The sequence below is a fragment of the Nannobrachium achirus genome (assembly GCF_963921795.1).
Source record: "Nannobrachium achirus genome assembly, chromosome: 16".
Lineage (NCBI taxonomy): Eukaryota > Metazoa > Chordata > Actinopteri > Myctophiformes > Myctophidae > Nannobrachium > Nannobrachium achirus.
In genome coordinates, this window is record NC_137823.1 from 28,548,713 (window position 1) to 28,568,627 (window position 19,915).

The following is a 19,915-nucleotide window of genomic DNA, read 5'->3' on the forward strand; positions in this document are numbered from 1 at the left end:
GGACCCACGCTGTGTGACAAGATGACCATTCCCAAACACGGAATGGTGTTCCCCCTCTTGGGAGGAGAAATGAGACTTGAGATGAACAGGGACATGAGGAGGTCATCGTGGAATACAACTCGGAGTCTCAGGACCATGACCTTTAGTGAGAGAAGGAGGTCTGCAAACAGAGTGAGGTCCAGTGTTGTCAGGCGACTGAGGGGGGGCTTGGTGGTGGGGTGGGTTACGGATTTGGTTTTTCCCAAGGCGCGCTGCCGTTGTTCTACTCGTCGAAACACATGGGCAGGTTGACAAAGGTGAAGACGTTGTACTCGATCATGATGGAGAAACAGAGGAAGACGGCGTACAGGACCAAGACATAGATGCCCAGCTTGACGTCCAGCCTCCACTTGTTCAGGTGGATGCCCCCCACCTGCGCACAAATGCAGCACGTTAGGACAGTGGTTCTCAAAACCTGTGGGTCGGGACCCCCTGACCCCCAGGGGGGGGTCCCCAAATTATTTTGGGGGTTCCCCAGGTGATTAACTTAACTCAACCTCTGCCAAAAAAATACCCCTTTGTACCCCTTCTCTGCCATGCCCGTAGAACCCGGAGATTTAATAAGCTTTAATTATTATTTTTTTATTTTTTTATCGAAGCGGAACTAAAATAGGCCGGAACTAATGCTCCGTGATCGGTTTCTACACGGACACATTATTGAGCGGACCACTTAAAATTGAGGCCGTGAACCGGAAGCGGATGGTCCGTCGTCTATTTTGGCCCGTTAGCTTTCTGTATAAACTCCGCGGCTTACAGACGGAGAACTTATTGATCAATTGTAAAAATTTAAACGGATTTGAGAAGCTGATGGAATACGCGAACACACGATGCATAGCAGTGTCCGATCACGCACAATGGGAACTGGATGAGTGCCCCAGTTAACAGGTAGGAGAAGCCGGCAGTGAAAGACATAGAAAAATCTCCGGGCTCTACGGCCGAGTTAATGTGCAACACTGTTTTCTCACTCAACAGTAACCAAACCAACATAAAGTTTAAGTGTATCGCACATTTCTAAAGTGACAATTTAAGGACTTTTTAATACCTTTGAAATGACAAATTAAACATTGGCCAAATTGTCAAATATTAGAGTCAGAAATTGTGAAAATAGCAAATCTACATGCTCACAATGCCTCGCAACGCAAGGCGAACTTCCAAATGTTCATAGCAATTCACTTCAGCATGGTTTTGTATGTGCTTATGGATGTATCGCATGTCAAGCACAATGAGTTTGACTTTGTATTAAATTGTTCATGCTATACAGATACTAGTAGTTAGTTTTGACTTCATAACTTGATGGCCAACATGACATGTGCAGTGTTAAAGCTAATACTCCTCCAGGTACACCAGTATTCCACTAAAACACTTCTCTGATAACCCTCTGTATATAGTTTGAGTCAAAATAAGCTTAAAATGTTTCATTAGAAAACTGAAAATGATGAGTTCTTTAATTATTCAAACATGATTGTTACTGCCTACTGTAACTGCAATTATGCATTGCATTCATTGCTAGCCTAACTGCAGTAAACATTAATTGTGCATTGCATCTATTGCTAGCCTAACTGCAATAGACATGTGCATTGCATTACTTAACAAACAAGCCTTGTGCTATGCACACACAAAAAGAAAATACACAGCATTAATGTCAGAGTGAAGTAACTACGAACTAAAATGTGATATATAGGCATATAAGTCATATCATGAAGGCTAATTTGACCTTTGGGATACACAAATAAGTCGGTGTGTCCAAAAACGTAGTTACTGCAGTCTGGCTTTGTAGGGCAGTATTCTGAACAACATGGTACTAGTTTGGTGTAAACATGAGTGTGAGTCGCTCACCGTGAGAGCCACTGAACCCAACAGCAGGACCACCGAGTACACCAGCCCCCGGCTATTAATCTGGACCTACAGGACAGGAGAGAAAGAAAGACTGGGTTTATAAACGCAGGACCCATGGTTTTCAACCGTGTTGTGCCCAAGGCACACCACTGGGCAAGTCAGAAATCACACGTTTTTAAATTCATTCTATGGAGCAGAGTTTCTCAAACGTTCATATTTCAAGGTCTTCAGCCGGGCGAACGGTGGGCAGACCACGCAAACATCACAATGACTCAGACATAACCATAAACAAACCTGATGCTCCCATATATATGCATGGGGATCCGGTTGTCCAGAGCCACATATCCAACCGCTATGCCCATTATGGTCATGCACATATAGGGGACGGACTGACTTCAAAACTCGGCGCGCATTAGCAAGGACTTGAGGGAGTGCCGTGCCTGCCGTCGAGTCTTTCTAATATGCAGTTGTCCAGAACCAGCAATCTGACCAGAGCCGCTGATCAGACATTTATTTTTTACATTTTTGCCTATAACTAGTAAGACACCTCAGGGCGACATGCGACCTTGAGGTGACAATTCTTGGCTATCTGGCCAGTGATTTATATCGGACCAGTTACCAGATCATGCCCGAATATATATCTCCCGTATGGGCATAAAACGGACAAGGATGTAATTCATTTGCAAGTGTGATCTGGGAATGCCCATATATGGGCATGTTCTGACATCACATTGTCGACTATATATGGGCATAAGATATATGGGCATAAAAGGGACATGAAGCCATGAAGCGTGATGTCAGAGCAGCAAACCCATTCTGTTGGGTGGTTCCCCTACATCACAGTGACATCAGAGCATGATGTCACAGTGACAACGGAACCAATAGATTGTAGAAATGTGTACTTACTGACTGACTGAATGACTGACTGACAGACAGACAGACAGACAGACAGACAGACAGACAGACGGAGACAGGCTGCGACATTTCTCATGGTATACTGCGACCTTCGGTCGCAATAACATGCCCATATACTGTATACACACACACACACACACACACACACACCCACCCACCCACACACAGTTTACAAAACGTTCTGTATATATTGCAATAGTAGTGTGTGATAGTCACAAGACACACACTTGTCTCACAGCACACCGATTGCGAACCACCACTCTAGACTAGAGAGAAGTCCACTTAATCCTTCCCTGAGAACTCAGCTTATTCCTTCTCAAGCCTAATTTATACTCCGTACTAACACAGCAATGTCGGTTGTGACAGCCGATTTATTTATTATGCATTACATTGTGACACAAAGCGTTGTAGCTGGAAAATGAGGTCTTAAGCTTCAGAATTCCTATCAAAAGTACAGTACTTACCCACTAGAGCTTGATGTTAATGCAAGATATTTGTGTCGACAGTGCAGCGACAAGAACGTAAACCACATGAACCCTAGCGTCCCTATTCTGGGGGCAAACAGTCTGGCAAAAACAGCCAATCTACAAGCAGTGTAGATTGGGTATTTTCTGCAAAGATATTTAGTGTAGAGGGGAAAAAACAGGGGACCCCTGGGGACGCGAGTCAATTAGGTATAATAGGGTTCAATTGGTTAATGATTAATGCGGGAATATCTACAACTACATTGATGTACCCCCATCTCCCATGCAGTGCTCACAGGATTCATTCAAAATCTTCAAGTATTTTTCAAGATCATGAAGGTTCACATAAATAGAGCCTGCCAAGAGGCTGAACATGTGGGTGTTCTGTACGATGCTGAAAACTCACAGAGCTAATTCATCGTCAAGCAGCTTGAGTATAAACTGGACAGTTACCTCTGATCCATAGCTGATACACATGGTCTGCAGAGCCCAGGGAAGGCCCAGTCCCACCAGGATATCAAACACATTACTGCCAATAGTGTTGGACACTGCCATGTCGCCCAGGCCTGGAACACACCACAGCAAATCACATTCAGATCACTTTTGAGTCGGGAATGTGATTTTTCAGTTAAGGATAGTGTAAGAGCGGCTTCGCAATTAACAACGCACACATTCCGTATATATCATTCTGTCATTTATTGACAATATAACAGAAATATGAAGCCCCACTTTCGTTTTGTAATAAAAATAAAAGGAATTCGTATAAGGCTGCTTATTCTGTGCAATAGTAGTGTAGTAGTTGAAAATTTGCCCACGGAAAGAAGTGGATTCCACACCAGCTCACAGTTTGTTTCAACGTTAAACTTTGAATGAACTTGACTCTGGACTTGAGTTTATGGCTTCTTTTGATTTATGAAATGTATTGAATTGCCTTTAGATGGATAAACCATTTGTAATGGTTTGAAGTTTGCAAAAAAATATCATATACCTCTATAGGCCTAGAGGATGGGATTATGGACTGCTAAGATTTGAGAGATGAAGAGCATTACTCTACAGCAGGGGTCTTCAACATTTTCAGGCCAGGGACCCCCAAACTAATGAGGATATGGAGCAGGGACCCCCTACCACGTAGGGTGGGGGTGGGGCTACAACATATATTGTATATTTATATGTATACAATTCATGTATAAACATACCATCATACTATGTTATTGTGCAATCAATACTATAAGCTATTAAAATAATAGATTCATATAGTCATGCTTTTATTTTAAACATGCATGTACAAGTGGCCGTACCACTGCCATTTATAAACATACCTTAACTGAGAACCAATGTCAATACTATGAATCTCTCACTAACAATACGTCACTCGCAAAATAATCATTATAGCTATTCAAAAGAGACAGAATCATGTTTTTTTTTTTTTTTTTGGGACCCCCTGCAGTATCCCCGTGGACCCCCTGTTGAAGACCCCTGCTCTACAGAACAATAAGAAACAACACATTTATCAGACTGTTACCTTGCCGAGCGACGATGAGACTTGCAATGCAGTCTGGAACACTGGTTCCTGCTGCCAGGAAAGTGATGCCCATAATGACGTCGGGGATGCCCAGAGTATAGCCAATGATGGTTACCTACAAGTACACAGAAAACACGCTTAGCCAGCAAGTTCTATATGAATAAACATGACATGCACATACAGTATGTGCATGTCAGGCATGAAGAGAGTACTGAACTATGCGGCACCAAGTAGCCTCTAGTCTAGAGCATACATGGGCAACTGGCGGCCACATGCGGCCCCCACATTCACTTAATGCGGCCCGCCAGGTTAATATAGGAACGTGTCGCAGAGCGACTCGTTTTGAGCTTGTAGATCAGCTATTTTGCAATTTTTTAATGTATATGTGGCCCTCTGGAGTGCGTGTGAAAATATAGTGGCCCTCTGCATCATCAAAGTTGCCCACCCCTGCTCTAGAGCTATACCCGTTTCATTATATTCAAGTCCTTTGATTGATAGAATACTTGATTAGTCACAAATGTAAACGGCATGTGATACAGTAAGACAGGCTAAAAGGATAACACAAAAGGTCCTGAGGACTATGTTTTCAATTCACCAACACAGCATAAAACATTTGCACAATAATGCAGAAGAAAAAGGAAAACGGTGGCAGTGAATGACCAGGGGAGCCGGAAAGGAATATGACATGGGGGGACACCAATGTGGGCATGGTCACAATGTGGGCGTGGCCAGGTCGTGACGTCCATCAGTAATTTTGTCTTTCTATTTAAGGGAAATTCAAGGTTACTCTAATTAAAGTTAGAAGAACTCCATGACACATTTCATTATTGTCAAGGGAAAAAATGCCTTAAATCACTTTTGGGATGCCTTCCATTATTATGCTCAAGGGGGGAAAAACACCTCATGTCATTTTGCTTCACGTGTGGAGACAGAGGGGAGGAGAGATCTGTTGCAAAGAAAACTAAACTAAACAAAGGTTTAGGCAATTATACATCAACATTTTAATCTCTGCATAAGGATTTAAGGATGCTATGCTTATAATGATTGCAAGAAGAGCTTATCAACAGTCACAGAGTATTTTGTTACCTCGACACTAAAATGCTGTCTCTCTCTCCCGTTGCGGGCACACGGCCTTGTACTGTATACAGACTCGACTCAGCAGCAGTGACTCTCATATTATCTGGACTTTATTTTTTGGAGGGGGGGTATGGGTGTTGTTGTTTTCAAGGATGTATAGTTTTTTTGACTGACATAACTTAATGAGCTCCTGGTGACTGGAGACTGAGAGCAGCTCCAGGCACATCGACGTTAGTAGAGCCAAATAAATCAGGGGAAATCTGATCATTTATTAATGAAATGGTGTCGCCTGCCGAATATAGACGATCTAAAGCCACTGTGAATGACACCTCCTTTCATGGGAATTTACATTTACCTCCCCTTGTGATCTCCTGATGTTTTTTCAGGCCAGTTTTGAAATAAATCAGCGATAGGCATCCTTTAATGGATGGTGCATTCCACATTTTGGAGGCAGGGTAGTAGAACGAGACTTTTCCCACGTTTGCTCTAAATTTGGGTGGTACCAGATCATGTTTGCTCCCTCTACTGGCTGTGGTTGTCACTTTATTGGAGAAGTAGTTAATCCAAGACCACTTGTCAAGTGTTCAACAAAAACTACCACCAAAAAGTCTAGTGTCAGCAAAGAAGAGTAAGTGTCTAAAACCCCACAAGAGATCATGCTGCTAATGTTTTTAGATGATCTTGTAGTTGTTAGGGACCCAAATGTTGGACGGTCAAGTGTCACGTCATTGTAATTCTGCAAATTTGATAAGGAGACATCTTGAGTCTAAAGTTGGCATTAAAGGAGACGCTAGACTCAAGAAAAGGGTGGTCAACAAAATCTTTTGAGCAATTGGATTCAGACAATTGTATTGATCCCAAAAGGGGGCATTCATTTTCAGCTTACCCAATCCATACACATCACTCAAAAAAAACCACACGCAAGGTTTTTCTTTACAGTATGTCAGAGACAACAGATCAATAGAAGTAAACAACAGGATTAAAGAAAATAAAACGTTTTATATACAGTAGTTCATAGCCAGAAGTTTGTTCCAAGGGGCACATAATGCTGGCCAGAGGGCATAATAGTGAATTCACTGGACATGGTCAGATTAGTTGATAATTCATTTTACTTTCAGGGTTGTGTCAGTGTAGCTCAGTCGGTAGAACACTTTTTAGGTTCGTTCCCAGGCAACAACAACTCAGCGTATGAGTAGTAGCATGGCTGGGATAACTAAGACGTAAGTAGTGGGAGCTGTTATGCACTCCACCTCAACAACCGAGCTCCCAGGGGTCTGTCTAGTGCCAGATCTTCAACAGGGGGTCAGAGTTACTACAGGGGGTCCTCCAAATCTTTGTGTGATAGAAACTTTTTTCTTTCTTTTTTATATTAACCCCTTGAACGCTTGACATGATTCCAAAATACACCGATGATTGTGCTGTCAAAAGATGAAACTTGAATGGAATCTATTAACAGGTTGTGAATGTGGGGGTCCTTGCTTCATCTCTCTCTCAACTAAGGGGTCCTTGGCCTGAAAACGTTGAAGACCTTACTTACTTCTTATTTTTCCTTTACATTATTATCCCACAATTTTTGTAACCCATTTTTTTCACCCAGTGTCAATTGTCTAATGTAATCCTGGACACAACACTCCCTCTGCCAACCTGAGGGGAGCAACGGACTGACCTCATGCTTCCTTCAATGACCCCAGGGAGTCCCCAAATGATTTTGGGGGTAGCTTAAAGGTCAACATTGTTTTTTCACTCAACAGTAAACAAACCAACAGTATGAGGGTATACTATATATTTGTCCTTACATTCAAGCAATGTCACAATGTCTGCAATTCCCCCTCTCTGCCGCAAGCTCTCTGCACACTCCAGTTTAAACAGATGCCTTAATGGTCCACGTCACACTGATAAAAAACAGTATGTGCGTGCAGGTCGGCACCAAATGAACCCCACCGTGATACTTAAGTGGTCACTGCACTCACGTTTAAAAATGCATTCCATCAAACTTTCAGATGCTGTTTTTCTCCCAGTGTGGAGGAAGAATGCTTAGGATCTTTATTGTGATTTCTCACTCTTGAAATATGTAATCCTTGGTTTCTGTTAATTATAAACAATAATAGCGATTCAAAACAGTTGCCCTTCAAACCCCACCTCCATTCACTCTCATCAGAACTGAGGGAGCGCTCCTCGTGATCACAGCACCAGAGCTGCTACTGCTCGCCCAGCTGCAGGCCATGAAGCCAAATTTTTGCTCCGTCCCGCAGATCTCCAAGCTCAGAACGGTTGCATTGGTGGCACGATGTGAGCTTGTATATCGGCTACTCTTGACGCGGAATACCGTTGCGCAATGAAGTATATATGTCTCGATAAGGGCGCACCCATGGGCGCACCTCACTAGCACACAAGAGGAGGTTGAATAACCAGCGCTCCCCAAAACAATAGGTTTGGGGATCTGTTGGGAATTGATTATATGATACAGTCACATGTGCATTCAGTCTCAATGTGCCAAGTCTCTCCCCCCAGGCTGCTTGCTCTCCTACAGTGCGGACGTATCGCTGCTTGCTCCCGCTTAGGCTCGCTTGTGCTTACATTCTTCTGCTGATACTGATGTTTTATTTTTTCTCTGAGAAACTACAAATGGATCTTGGATACTTATAAAACTCCGGGATTGTTTTGCTGTACTGCAATATACTATTTTTTGCCACTTGGTGACTGGATACGTAGCATCTAGCTAACTAGCAAGATGGCCGGACCAACCATTTCTACAAGGGTTTATCAGAAACTGCTTCAGAGGATTGCAGTACTGGAAACGGAATTATTCCAATTAAAACAAACCCAAAGACTGGATAAACCACTCGCCTGGAATTCCCTTGGTGCAAAGCCAAAGATGAAAGAACGGACGACGGGCAGGACACCCTCCCAAAGCCCTCTTATCACCGACGAATGGCCGGAATTAACCCGGCACAGCGCTGCTTCGACCCCCCTTCATAAATGGGCAACTGCCAAGGGGAAAAACACTGCTAAAAAGTCAAACGCAGTCCAATCTCCACACACACCGAGTGTGCAGCTGGCAAACAGATTCACGCCACTGGCCGAGGATGACAGGGGTAGCATCTCCCCAAGCTGGCTAACAGAACAGCTACTAGAAGCCCCCCGAAGTCCCCCTGTTGACAGAGAGAACGTCCCACCCAGCAGGGTAAGAACCACCTCAGTGATTGATCCTGACATTTTGATTGTGGGCGATGCTGCTTTAAAAGGTGTCAAAAGCATAAGAAAGAAGAAGGCAAAAGTTATGTGTTTTCCCAAAGACACAGTCTCTGACATGAAAGACAGAATTCTGGATCTTGTCAACAAACACCAAACGGTGAAAACCCTGATTCTACATACTGGCACATATGACACAGAAGAAAAACAGTCAGAAATCTTAAAGGAGAATTTCAGGGCTCTATTCAACACATTGAGCTTCCTGAACAGTGACATAGAGCTTTGGATCAGCGGTCCCCTACCGCCTATGAGAGGCACAGACGAGAATTTCAGCAGACTGTTCTCTCTGAGCAAATGGCTTTTAGCTGCATGCACCGACAAAAATGTGCATTTTATTGACAACTTCAGTTTTTTCTTCGACAGAAGACACCTATTTGCTGATGAACGGCAACTAAATAAGCTAGGAGCAAAGATATTTTTGCAGAATGTTCTCCATGCTCTGGCCTTGGCCAGAACACAGCAATCCAAAACAACAGATTGTGATGAACAACTCTTATCTGCAACCCACGAAGAATCCATAACAAGAGATAGTGTTATGGTTACTGAACTGCCCCCCTCGGCCGAGGGGGGAACGGCCTTGGTGAACGGAGGAGCTACCGTTGTCCCTGCCCTCCCTGACGAGGAACTGATTATGGTGAACGGAGGAGCTTCCGTTGTCCCTGCCCTCCCTGACGAGCATGACAGTATGGTTACTGAACTGCCCCCATCGGCCGAGGGGGGAACGGCCTTGGTGAACGGAGGAGCTACCGTTGTCCCTGCCCTCCCTGACGAGGAACTGATTATGGTGAACGGAGGAGCTACCGTTGTCCCTGCCCTCCCTGACGAGGAACTGAATATGGACAACATCTCCGCTGAAGAGTGGAGTAGACGAATGAATGCAGAGTTGGAGTCACTCAGGGAAATGTTCGAAGAGGACAGTAATGAAGAAGAGTTTTGTGGATTCCCTGTTTCAGCCGTGGCTGGCCCGAACAGTGAGCAAAGTGAACTGGCAACTGACAACGGAGAGTTGACAGAGGAAGAGGAGGGGGCGGGTACAACCGCCCCATCACCCCAATCCTCCTCTTTCTCCCTATCTCCAATGCCTCTTCTAGAATTCACGAATGGAATGAATGAACTCATTAACACTGCGTTAAAAATGACCCCGGCCAGACACACGGTCAATGGCCCGGCGGCACAACCACCACAGGACAAACGCCCGGCACCACAACCACCATCCCTGAAAACGCCTGAAATTGCCCCGGCCGTGCCCCAGAAATCTGTGGCCTGGGTGTTTTCGCCCCCACCCATCCCTCCACGACCACAACGACAGAAGACCCAGGCCTCCCAGCTGGACAATACGTTTAGCCGTTGATGTCAGCTGGGTCCATTATACCCAGCAACTAACGTATCTGGACCCGATGCTCCTTCAAGCGCTTTTATTAAGCAGGCTCACAACATTTCTACTGTAATTTCAAATAGAGAGTCCAGGATAAGCAGTGGCTCTGCTAATTTAGCTAACTTAACTTACATTCCCTGTAGGGGCTATAGTACAGTAAAATGTCATAAAATAAACCTGGCACTTTTTAACATCAGGTCACTTTTAAACAAATCCTCCTCTGTAAATGATATAATCTGTGAAGAGAAATTAGATATAATCTTTTTAACAGAGACATGGCTGGGCAACGATGGAGCTTTTGCACTTGGCGTCGCCTGCCCACCAAACTATCACTTTATTCAATCAGTGCGCGAAGGAAAAAGAGGCGGAGGCTTGGCATACATTTTCTCTGACATTTTTAAATTCAAGTGCCTGTCCTTTGGAAGTTTTTCATCCTTTGAATATCAAGCTAACTTATTTGAGAGTCAATCCTCTGTTCTAATGATTACGATATATCGCCCACCAAAATGTAGCAAAGCCTTATTTCTTACAGAAATATCTGAACTTCTATCTATCTGTTCCACGGACTATGAGAGAACCCTTATTGCTGGTGATACTAACTTGCATGTGGACACTGTTACTGATCTTACAGCTATGAGTTTCTTACAGTTACTGCATTCCCTTGATTTTGATCAGCATGTTACCGGGCCAACCCACAATCAAGGCCACACCCTTGATCTTGTGATCTCTAAAGGGCTAAATATTTCTATGGACAGGATTATCGCTAAGCCTGATTTATCAGACCACTATTTACTGTGTTTTAATATGACTGTCTCTGATCTAGAAAAAAACAATAGAGAATATACTATAAAAAAGAGATTTTTCGGTTCCTCGGCAGCAGAAGAGTTTGCCAGCCTTCTTGCGTGTGCACCCCGCCTTCCTGATATTCCCTCAGTAAATGATATGGTTCAACGTTTTAATCTTAAATTGGAGTCAGCTCTGGATATAGTGGCTCCTATGAAAACTAAAAAGAAATATAATTCCAAAGTAACACCCTGGATAAACGATCATATACGTTCACTCAAAAAACAATGCCGCAGAGCAGAGCGAGCTTGGAGAAAAAATAAATTAACTATCCACCTACAGATATTTAAGGCGTCAACAGCCACCTATAATAAAACCATGCGTCTGGCTAGGCAGGCCTATTTTTCCGGAATTATTAATGAGAATAAGAACAATGCTAGGGTCTTGTTCTCTACCATTGAACGCCTTTTAAACCCCCCCCAGTCCTACAAGCAGTCACTCCCTGCCTCTAAAGCAAAGTGTAATGAGTTTGCATCCTTCTTTGACAACAAAATTGTTAACATTCGAGCTGGTATTACGAATAATACTGTCACAAATGCAAATGCGGTTAATGGTGCCATGTGTAAAAGCATCGATAAATCTAGGGGGAGCCTAGTATCATTTTGTGCAATTGATGAAGAGGAACTTCGTAAAACCATATCGCAAATGACATCGTCTTCTTGCTCGCTGGATGCAATACCCACGCCGTTTCTTAAAGAGGTTGTAGACTGTGTTATTGAAGATATCCTAAAAATAGTAAACAGCTCTATACAATCAGGTGTCTTTCCAGACTCACTGAAAACGGCTGTAGTTAAACCCTTACTCAAAAAACCCAACCTTGACCCGTCCGTGCTGGATAATTATCGACCCGTCTCTAATTTGCCTTTTCTGGGCAAGGTCCTAGAAAAAATTATCTTTCATCAATTGGATGTGTTTCTGCAGAACAATAAGGTGCACAACAAATTCCAATCCGGCTTCAGGAAAGGACACAGCACAGAAACTGCACTTTTAAAAGTTATTAATGATCTTAGGGTGGCTGCTGATAACAAAGATGTGTCCGTTCTCCTACTGCTGGACCAATCGGCGGCTTTTGACACAATTGACCATACAATTCTAATACAACGTCTCGAACACTGGGTAGGACTGTCAGGTACAGCTCTGTCCTGGTTTTGCTCTTATCTGACAGGCAGAAGCTACTCTGTTAATCTAGCTGACTTCGAGTCAAACAAACACAACATCTGCTCTGGTATTCCACAGGGCTCGATTCTTGGTCCTTTATTATTCTCCCTCTATATACTGCCGCTGGGAGAACTTATTTCCGCTCACGGTGTGAATTTCCATTTCTATGCTGATGACACCCAGTTGTACCTTTCGGTGGCTACGGACGACCCCTGTGCTCTAGACCAGGGGTCTTCAACGTTTTCAGGCCGGGGACCCCCAAACTGATGGGGAGATGGAGCAGGGACCCCCTACCACCTCATAGGGTGGGGGGGTCGGGGCTACGACATTTTTTATTTTAAACATGTACAAGTTACAGCGAGCAGGGTGGGCCGTACCACTACCATTTCTAAACATACTACTTATTAACTGAGAACCAATGTCAATAATATCAACAATCTGTCAATTGCATAGTAATCATGTATTCAAGCTATTCAAAATGGATAGAATCATGATTTATTTTTTAACATAAATGTGAAAAATGAAAAAAAAAAAAAACATTTTTTGAAATCTTTTTTTTTTTTTTTAAGCAATAATTTCGCGGACCCCCTGCAGTACCTCCGCGGACCCCCTAGGGGTCGCGGACCCCCTGTTGAAGACCCCTGCTCTAGACCCATTGCTGACGTGCGTGTCCAGCATAAAATGCTGGATGAGTGAGAACTTTCTCAAGCTAAATGAGGACAAGACAGAAGTTCTCATAATAGGTTCTACTGCCCAGAGAGAATCAATAATAAATAGACTTGGTAACCTGGCTAAAGAAAATAACACCTCTGTTAAGAACCTGGGGGTGATCATTGATGCTGAATTAAATTTTAATACACACATTAATCATGTCACGAAGATTGCCTTCTTTCACCTTAGAAATATTGCGCGAATTAGAGCCTATCTGTCGCTGAACGATGCAAAAACGCTGATCCACGCTTTTGTTTTCTCTCGGCTTGATTACTGCAACGCACTTCTCTCTGGTCTGCCAAAGAAAACAACTGACAGATTACAACTTGTTCAAAATGCAGCAGCCAGAGTTTTAACAAAAACTAAGATAAGAGAACATATTACTCCAGTTTTAGCGTCGCTACACTGGCTCCCGGTTGTTTTTAGGATTGATTTTAAAATTCTTTTACTTGTTTATAAAGCTCTAAATGGTCTGGCACCTTCGTACCTCTATAACTGCCTGCATAGATATGTTCCAACCCGCCCACTCAGGTCCTCTAGTGCAGACCTACTTGAGGTGCCAACAATGACATATAAAAAATATGGTGAAGCAGCTTTCTGCTTCTATGGACCGACAGCTTGGAATAAACTACCACTACACCTAAGACAGGCAGCCTCGGTGGATAGCTTTAAAGCACAGCTCAAGACCTATTTCTTTACTCTTGCTTTTAGCTAAATTTTTTAATCCCTATGCTGCTATTGACGTCCGCACGGCTCTGAAATTGTTCTTCAATGTTCTATGCTTTTATTTTTTCTTGCTTTATTGTAATCATTTTACTTATCTCTTTTTTATGTATTTTTTATTTCTATTTTACTTTTTCTCTGTTAAGCACGTGTGCTTCATTTTATGCTCTGTAAAGCACTTTGAGCTGCATTTCATGTCATGAAAGGTGCTATACAAATAAAGTTTTATTATTATTATTATTATTAATGTTTGTAAACAGATAATGGGTCTATAGATTAAAAGACTCACCATCCAGACCATCAGATAGGAGAAGACAGCAATCCAGACGGTAGATAGGATAAAGGAGACCATGAAGAATTTTTCCCAGCGAGGCTTGGCACAGTTGGGGATGGTGAAGAACAGCACGAGCAGCAGAGGCCAGGAGATCAGCCACTTGATCTTGCTGCCAACACCGGCTGAATCAGACACGACAGAGAAAGACAACAGTCGTTTGAATTTAATTCCTGCCTTTTCCACACAGCTTTACTCAATTTAGACGGAGCGTGAAGCCGACAACAGATTTCTATTTTCTACACTAATAGTTAAGGATGGATAAAGCAGCTGTCACACTGGGAGCCGTCAAGGAGAACGACGATCATTTGAATACGAAGTCACTGACAATTTTCAAGGAAGGGATTTAAAATAAATTAGTAGCTTGCCCCCGTCACATGGATTTTAATTAATTTTTTTTAAGTAAGCAAGGTTTTTGGCCACACAGGCCAAACATATTGCAACATATTTATTATAATTTATTCGTTTATTTTTCCAACCTTCCGTTCAGCACCTACCCAAAAGAAATATACTTGGAAGATGAAGCAGAGATTTAAAATGAACGCTCAAGCTTTTGAAAAGGGACATACAGTATAAGCCATGTGTCTCAATGTGAATTCCATTTCCATGTATTTCTATTGATGTGCTTTTCTTTACTCTGACCATATTTGGCTGTGGATCATATTTGGCCCAGTATTGTATATCAGTTTCCCCCTGGTATGCGCATGGTATACGCGTCATATATGTACGCATGCACTGTATGAATTAACAATGTGGATTTTATGACGTGCATCTGTTTATACCATATATTTTTGTTTATACAAAAATCATAAGTCACATACCTGGAATATGAAAGGGAGAGATGGTGTCATTTTCCTCCTCCTCACTAGGCTTGTCCTCTGGCACGTTTCCATTCTCGATGTCCACCTTCCCGTCAATCACTTGTGTCTCCACGCCGTTGGCAGCTTGGACCAACTTCTGACGCTTTCAGAAGAGAGAAACTCAAGTCAACCAGCACTCAAACAAACACTGAAAGAATTTACCTAAAGGGATATTTACTTTCAAAAAAACTTTTGGTCATTTTATCATCTAATCAGGCTATTATGAACACCCTGAACAGTTTTTAATTTGCTTGATTCAATATTTAGATATTTGATGTAAATGTTATCTGGCCCTCCAGGCCCAGGGCCTCTCCCCATACACACCCAACTATATTTTAACTATGATAGATTCATTAATAACACCCATTATTTTTTATTAATCTTTTTATTTATAACTCTGTCTTTATTGCATATTGCACTTTTATATTTTCTGGTGACTCATACTACCCTCCTAATACGTGAGCAGGCCGTGTTTTTTCAATAATCTTTTTTGGTTATTTTTTATAATTCTTTGGATAAAAAATTAAATACAATAAAAGATTATTGAAAAGAAATGGAAAAAGTTATCGAAAAAACACGGCCTGCTCACGTAATAGGAGGGTAGTATGAGTCACCAGAAAAAAAAGTAATGGGTGTTTTTAATGAATCTATCATGGTTAAAATGGAGTTTGAACCAAAAGTTTTTTTGAAAGTGAAATATCCTTAAGTACAGTACTCCAGTAAATGTACACAGTTGCTGTGTGGACCACCGTTAATGGAACAACAATCCTGTCTGTACCTCTGTGATGATGAGTCGGCTGGCCATGCGGAGGCGTGTCTTGGGTCCAAAGTGGCTGGTGACCATGATGCGGAGCCCAGCCTCTGGGAAGCGGAACTTGGGCGGGCTGGCATGCATCATCTCATCCACCATCACCACCGAGCCACGGCTGAAATCCTTGGCAGGCTTAACTGGAGCGCGGGGGGGGGGGGGGGGGGGGGGGGGATGCGTATTAGGTAAAGTTAATCTTGATGGACTGTGCACATAACTGGTTACTGGGACTGGACTCGTCTCGCATTAATAGAAGCAGATTTAACAGAAGTTCAAGGGTCAAGGTGTTTGTCACAGATACTGTACACGGGCGTCACAAGGGGGGGAAAAGTGGGACTGAGTTACTAGGGCCCAAGGTGGAGGGCCCTTAATTATTTGATACTTTAGCTATGGAGAAATAGCAGATATACAAGCTCTGTGCCGCTGTGTAGATCTGCTATTTTTGTCGTGAAAATGTGTGCAAATCTTTGAATATATGTATTTTGTAAGAGAACATTTGTAACTCAAATTTTGCTTCTGGGGGTCCCTGGAGATGGGGGTCCATGGCCAAATACATCATTTTGGGGGTCCTTCACATGAAAAGGTTTGAGCACCACTGACATAGAAACATATGTTTTTCTAAAAACCATAGAAGGATTGGAAATATTCAAAGACTTTCCACAAATTTTCACGTTTTTTCAAAAATAGCAGATCTAAAAGCTCGCAGTGCAGCACTCGGTGCCACGCTGAGCTTGTATATTTGCTATTTCAAAAGTTAAAGCACAAAATAATGCATACCCAGTCTAAATGGGTTAAACCCCCTCCCCCTATGAAAGTTGTGGAACAAACCCCCTGTCGCACTTAGAACAACGGACTCACTCGCTAGCTTTCGCCGTGGACTGAAGACTCAACTTTTCAGACTCCCCCTAAACCCTTAGCACTACTGAAACACTCAATGACCATACATGAAGCTAGTTAGCATTGTTTTTAGGTTTTTAGAACCTTTTCTTGACTGATTATTTCGTTTTCTAGATAGATATCCATTTGCATTTGTTATATTGCTGTTGATGTATTGACATATTATCTTGTTTATTATTGTGATGTTTTATCTGCTTATTGTAAATCGCTTTGGATTAAAAGCGTCTGCTAAATGCCTAAACTGTAAACTGTAAACTGTAAACTGAAGAACATTCATGGGGGGCCCGCAGTGAATCCTTGTACCCAGGGCCCAGCATTTGGTGCGACAGCCCTGACTGTACACCATTGGTCTCAAAACCATTTGTGCCCAAACCACACCAAAGTGCAAGTAAAAATCTCAAAGCACACCTGCTATCCATCTATAACTCGTGCTATGAATTTTCACTCTGACAAATCTTCATCGAATCAAGTTTTATATGTAGGGTATAGTATTTGACTCACAAAGTACTGACATAGTCACTGGAAAAATCGTAGGTTTTTTGGTGCATGATATTAAAAAGTTCTATGCTTATTAGTTCAGCCCTAATTTAACTTATTATACATGCATGAATTTGCCTATATTAACTATGTAAACAGAACCAGCACAAACATTTCCTCTTGTGAAATTCATTACCACCCTTGAAGTCAGTGGGTTACTTTGGACCCCAGAGAGCAGCAGATTATAAAGCAGTATGCAGGCAAAATTAATCACTCACCAAGACACAATCTCACACAAACACAGTTAACAATAAGCAACAGAGGTTTTAGTAAGGCTAAACAAACAGGCATGTCTACATGAATGCAATAAGAGTAGGAAGCAGTGACCGAAGGCCAATAAGAACCGTTACAAATCACTTGTGGGAAGTTTTTGCTGGGGTAAAAAAAAATATATACTATACTCTACTGCACTATATACTGTGTACATAGTACAGTAGAGAGATTTGGAGGAATGGAGGGAATGTGATTTGACGGTCAAAAAGTAGGCAGGTCATAAATCATGGAAGACATTAATATCTAAAAACGGGGCGGGCTGACGAGGGACGCTCAAGTGTCACAGCGTCACGTCCAAAAAAAGTCATGCAAAAAAATAAATCATGGTCAACCTTTCCAGAATAAGAGACAAAAAGGTACTAGTTAAAATTCCCTTTAAGAAGGCTAAACCAGTTCAGGTCAGTCATGTAGGAAGAGGAACACTTAAAACCACAGCAATTGCAGACCAGAGACCAATCACGGCATCACCCAACCCGTCACCGCCAAAGCAGCACCGTTATCACCGCAGCATAGCCGATGCGCTAGGAATGTTGTCTAGCGTATCCAAGCCTGTTTGGTTAGCCTTACCTGTTGGGAGTAAAGGCGACGATGGGTCGTCAACCCAAACATAGTCATAACTATCATTACCGTCCTCCATCTCACTGCTGGCTGCGGCCGCTGCTGCGTTACCATTCGCCACGTTCTTGTCCTTTTTCCCCACGAACAATCTCTGCAAGGACTGGTTGAATCTAGGCACGAGAGAGAGAGAGAGAGAGAGAGAGAGAGAGAGAGAGAGAGAGAGAGAGTGAGAGAGTGAGTCATAATCGGAAATGCGTTCAAAGCGTTAAATTGCATTCACTGTTCTTTGCCTGCTAATGAAATGAAGAATGGTGCAAGTTACCACGCATCAAGTTTTGATTCATTCACCACTACCCTTTGCATCCATTTGATAAAGAAAATAGTACTATATCAGATTATGTTCCATGCCTGTTTAAGATTATTTAAACCAGATAATACAGATTAAGTGGTTGACGGGCCCCCAGTACATAGACAATAATTTGGGGAACGAACTTGGTATGATTCCTATAGTGAAATGTTTCCAAAAGATTCTCTTAGAAATGTGTGTCAACTGCATTAGCTATCTGTGCCCATCTGCGAGTGTCCCTGTGAGGTGCAGGGTGGATCAACTTAACTCATTCCCAGCCAAATATGATTTTATCATCTTTTTTAGGTAGTCCCAGTCAGCCAGATCATCTTTCATCATCTTTTATCACATTCTGTTAGCAGAGGGATTAATTCAATAGGTACAGATATTTGACTGCACAGGTGTTAACAGAATGTGATGGAATATGGTCAAAAAGATGATGAAAGATGATCTGGCTGGCTGGGAGTACCAGGAAATTTAAGCTAGGTCATATGAACAACATTTTGAAGGTAATGTCCCTGCCCACCCTAGAATAATGCTAAGTTGATTGTACATTAGTATGAAACTAGGGCGAACCAAATCGTATATGAGATTCCAAGAGTCAAAGGTTATGGCAAGAGTTCTTTGATATATTCAGGTTTTTCTCTTTGGAACGAGCTGCCTCTGTGTGTCAGGCAGTCTCAATCTAGAGGAGAGGCAATGAACAATGATCATCAATACAAATGGTGTTTGTCCTGGGCAGATGCCCTGGTGTGTCTGTGTGATGTGTGAAACCACAACTTTAACTACTCTCTCTGGATATCCCTGTGAATAAATTAACTCACTCGCCAAGGGATTTAAAAACGTTTTACAATGCCCATTTTAATTGTGGATTATATGCACAACTCACTTCATAATGATGATGTATCCAATATACATAAGCACCAGTACCAAACTCTCCCACCTGAAACAGAGGAAGGCATTGGAATAAACATACCACAGCTACAGTACATTATAAAGTCCTAGAACTGTCACCAGGGTTGGGAAGTAATGGATTCAATGGATTTAAAGAGCAATGTACCGGTAATTAAACTACAAAATAAAAGTAGCTAATACATTACAATTACATACAGTTACATTTACAAAGAAAATGTTGAAATAAATTGCTAATCAAAATTGTTGGCAAATACTTAAAATATCTTTCAACAGCAAAAAGGATTCCGCATTTTGTAGGTAAATCAGCAAAGACCTCAAGGCAGGTAGCAGTAACATACACTTTTGAGTAAAAGATTCAAGGTACACAATTCTGAACTTTTTCTTAAGGCACTCAGTGTTGAGTAAAATATTCTTTGAGGTACACCATTTTTAGTACTGTAATGTTGTACATCGCCCAATTTGATGGGGTGCATAT

The 19,915-nt window shown here is 42.3% G+C and overlaps 1 protein-coding gene across 1 annotated transcript in view; it reads right to left on the reverse strand.

Moving 5' to 3' along the window:
* Positions 1–262: 262 nt before the first annotated feature.
* Positions 263–19,915, reverse strand: part of slc24a4b (solute carrier family 24 member 4b) — a gene marked incomplete at both ends in the record, with an annotated part of 66,338 nt that continues 46,685 nt past the window's right edge. Inside the window, 9 exons of the mRNA XM_080744843.1 lie at positions 263–412; positions 1,876–1,941; positions 3,708–3,820; positions 4,777–4,891; positions 14,205–14,371; positions 15,068–15,209; positions 15,885–16,054; positions 18,249–18,349; positions 19,415–19,468. Of these exons, the coding sequence (XP_080600969.1) occupies positions 263–412; positions 1,876–1,941; positions 3,708–3,820; positions 4,777–4,891; positions 14,205–14,371; positions 15,068–15,209; positions 15,885–16,054; positions 18,249–18,349; positions 19,415–19,468 (1,078 nt within the window). The remainder of the gene's footprint in view (positions 413–1,875; positions 1,942–3,707; positions 3,821–4,776; positions 4,892–14,204; positions 14,372–15,067; positions 15,210–15,884; positions 16,055–18,248; positions 18,350–19,414; positions 19,469–19,915) is intronic.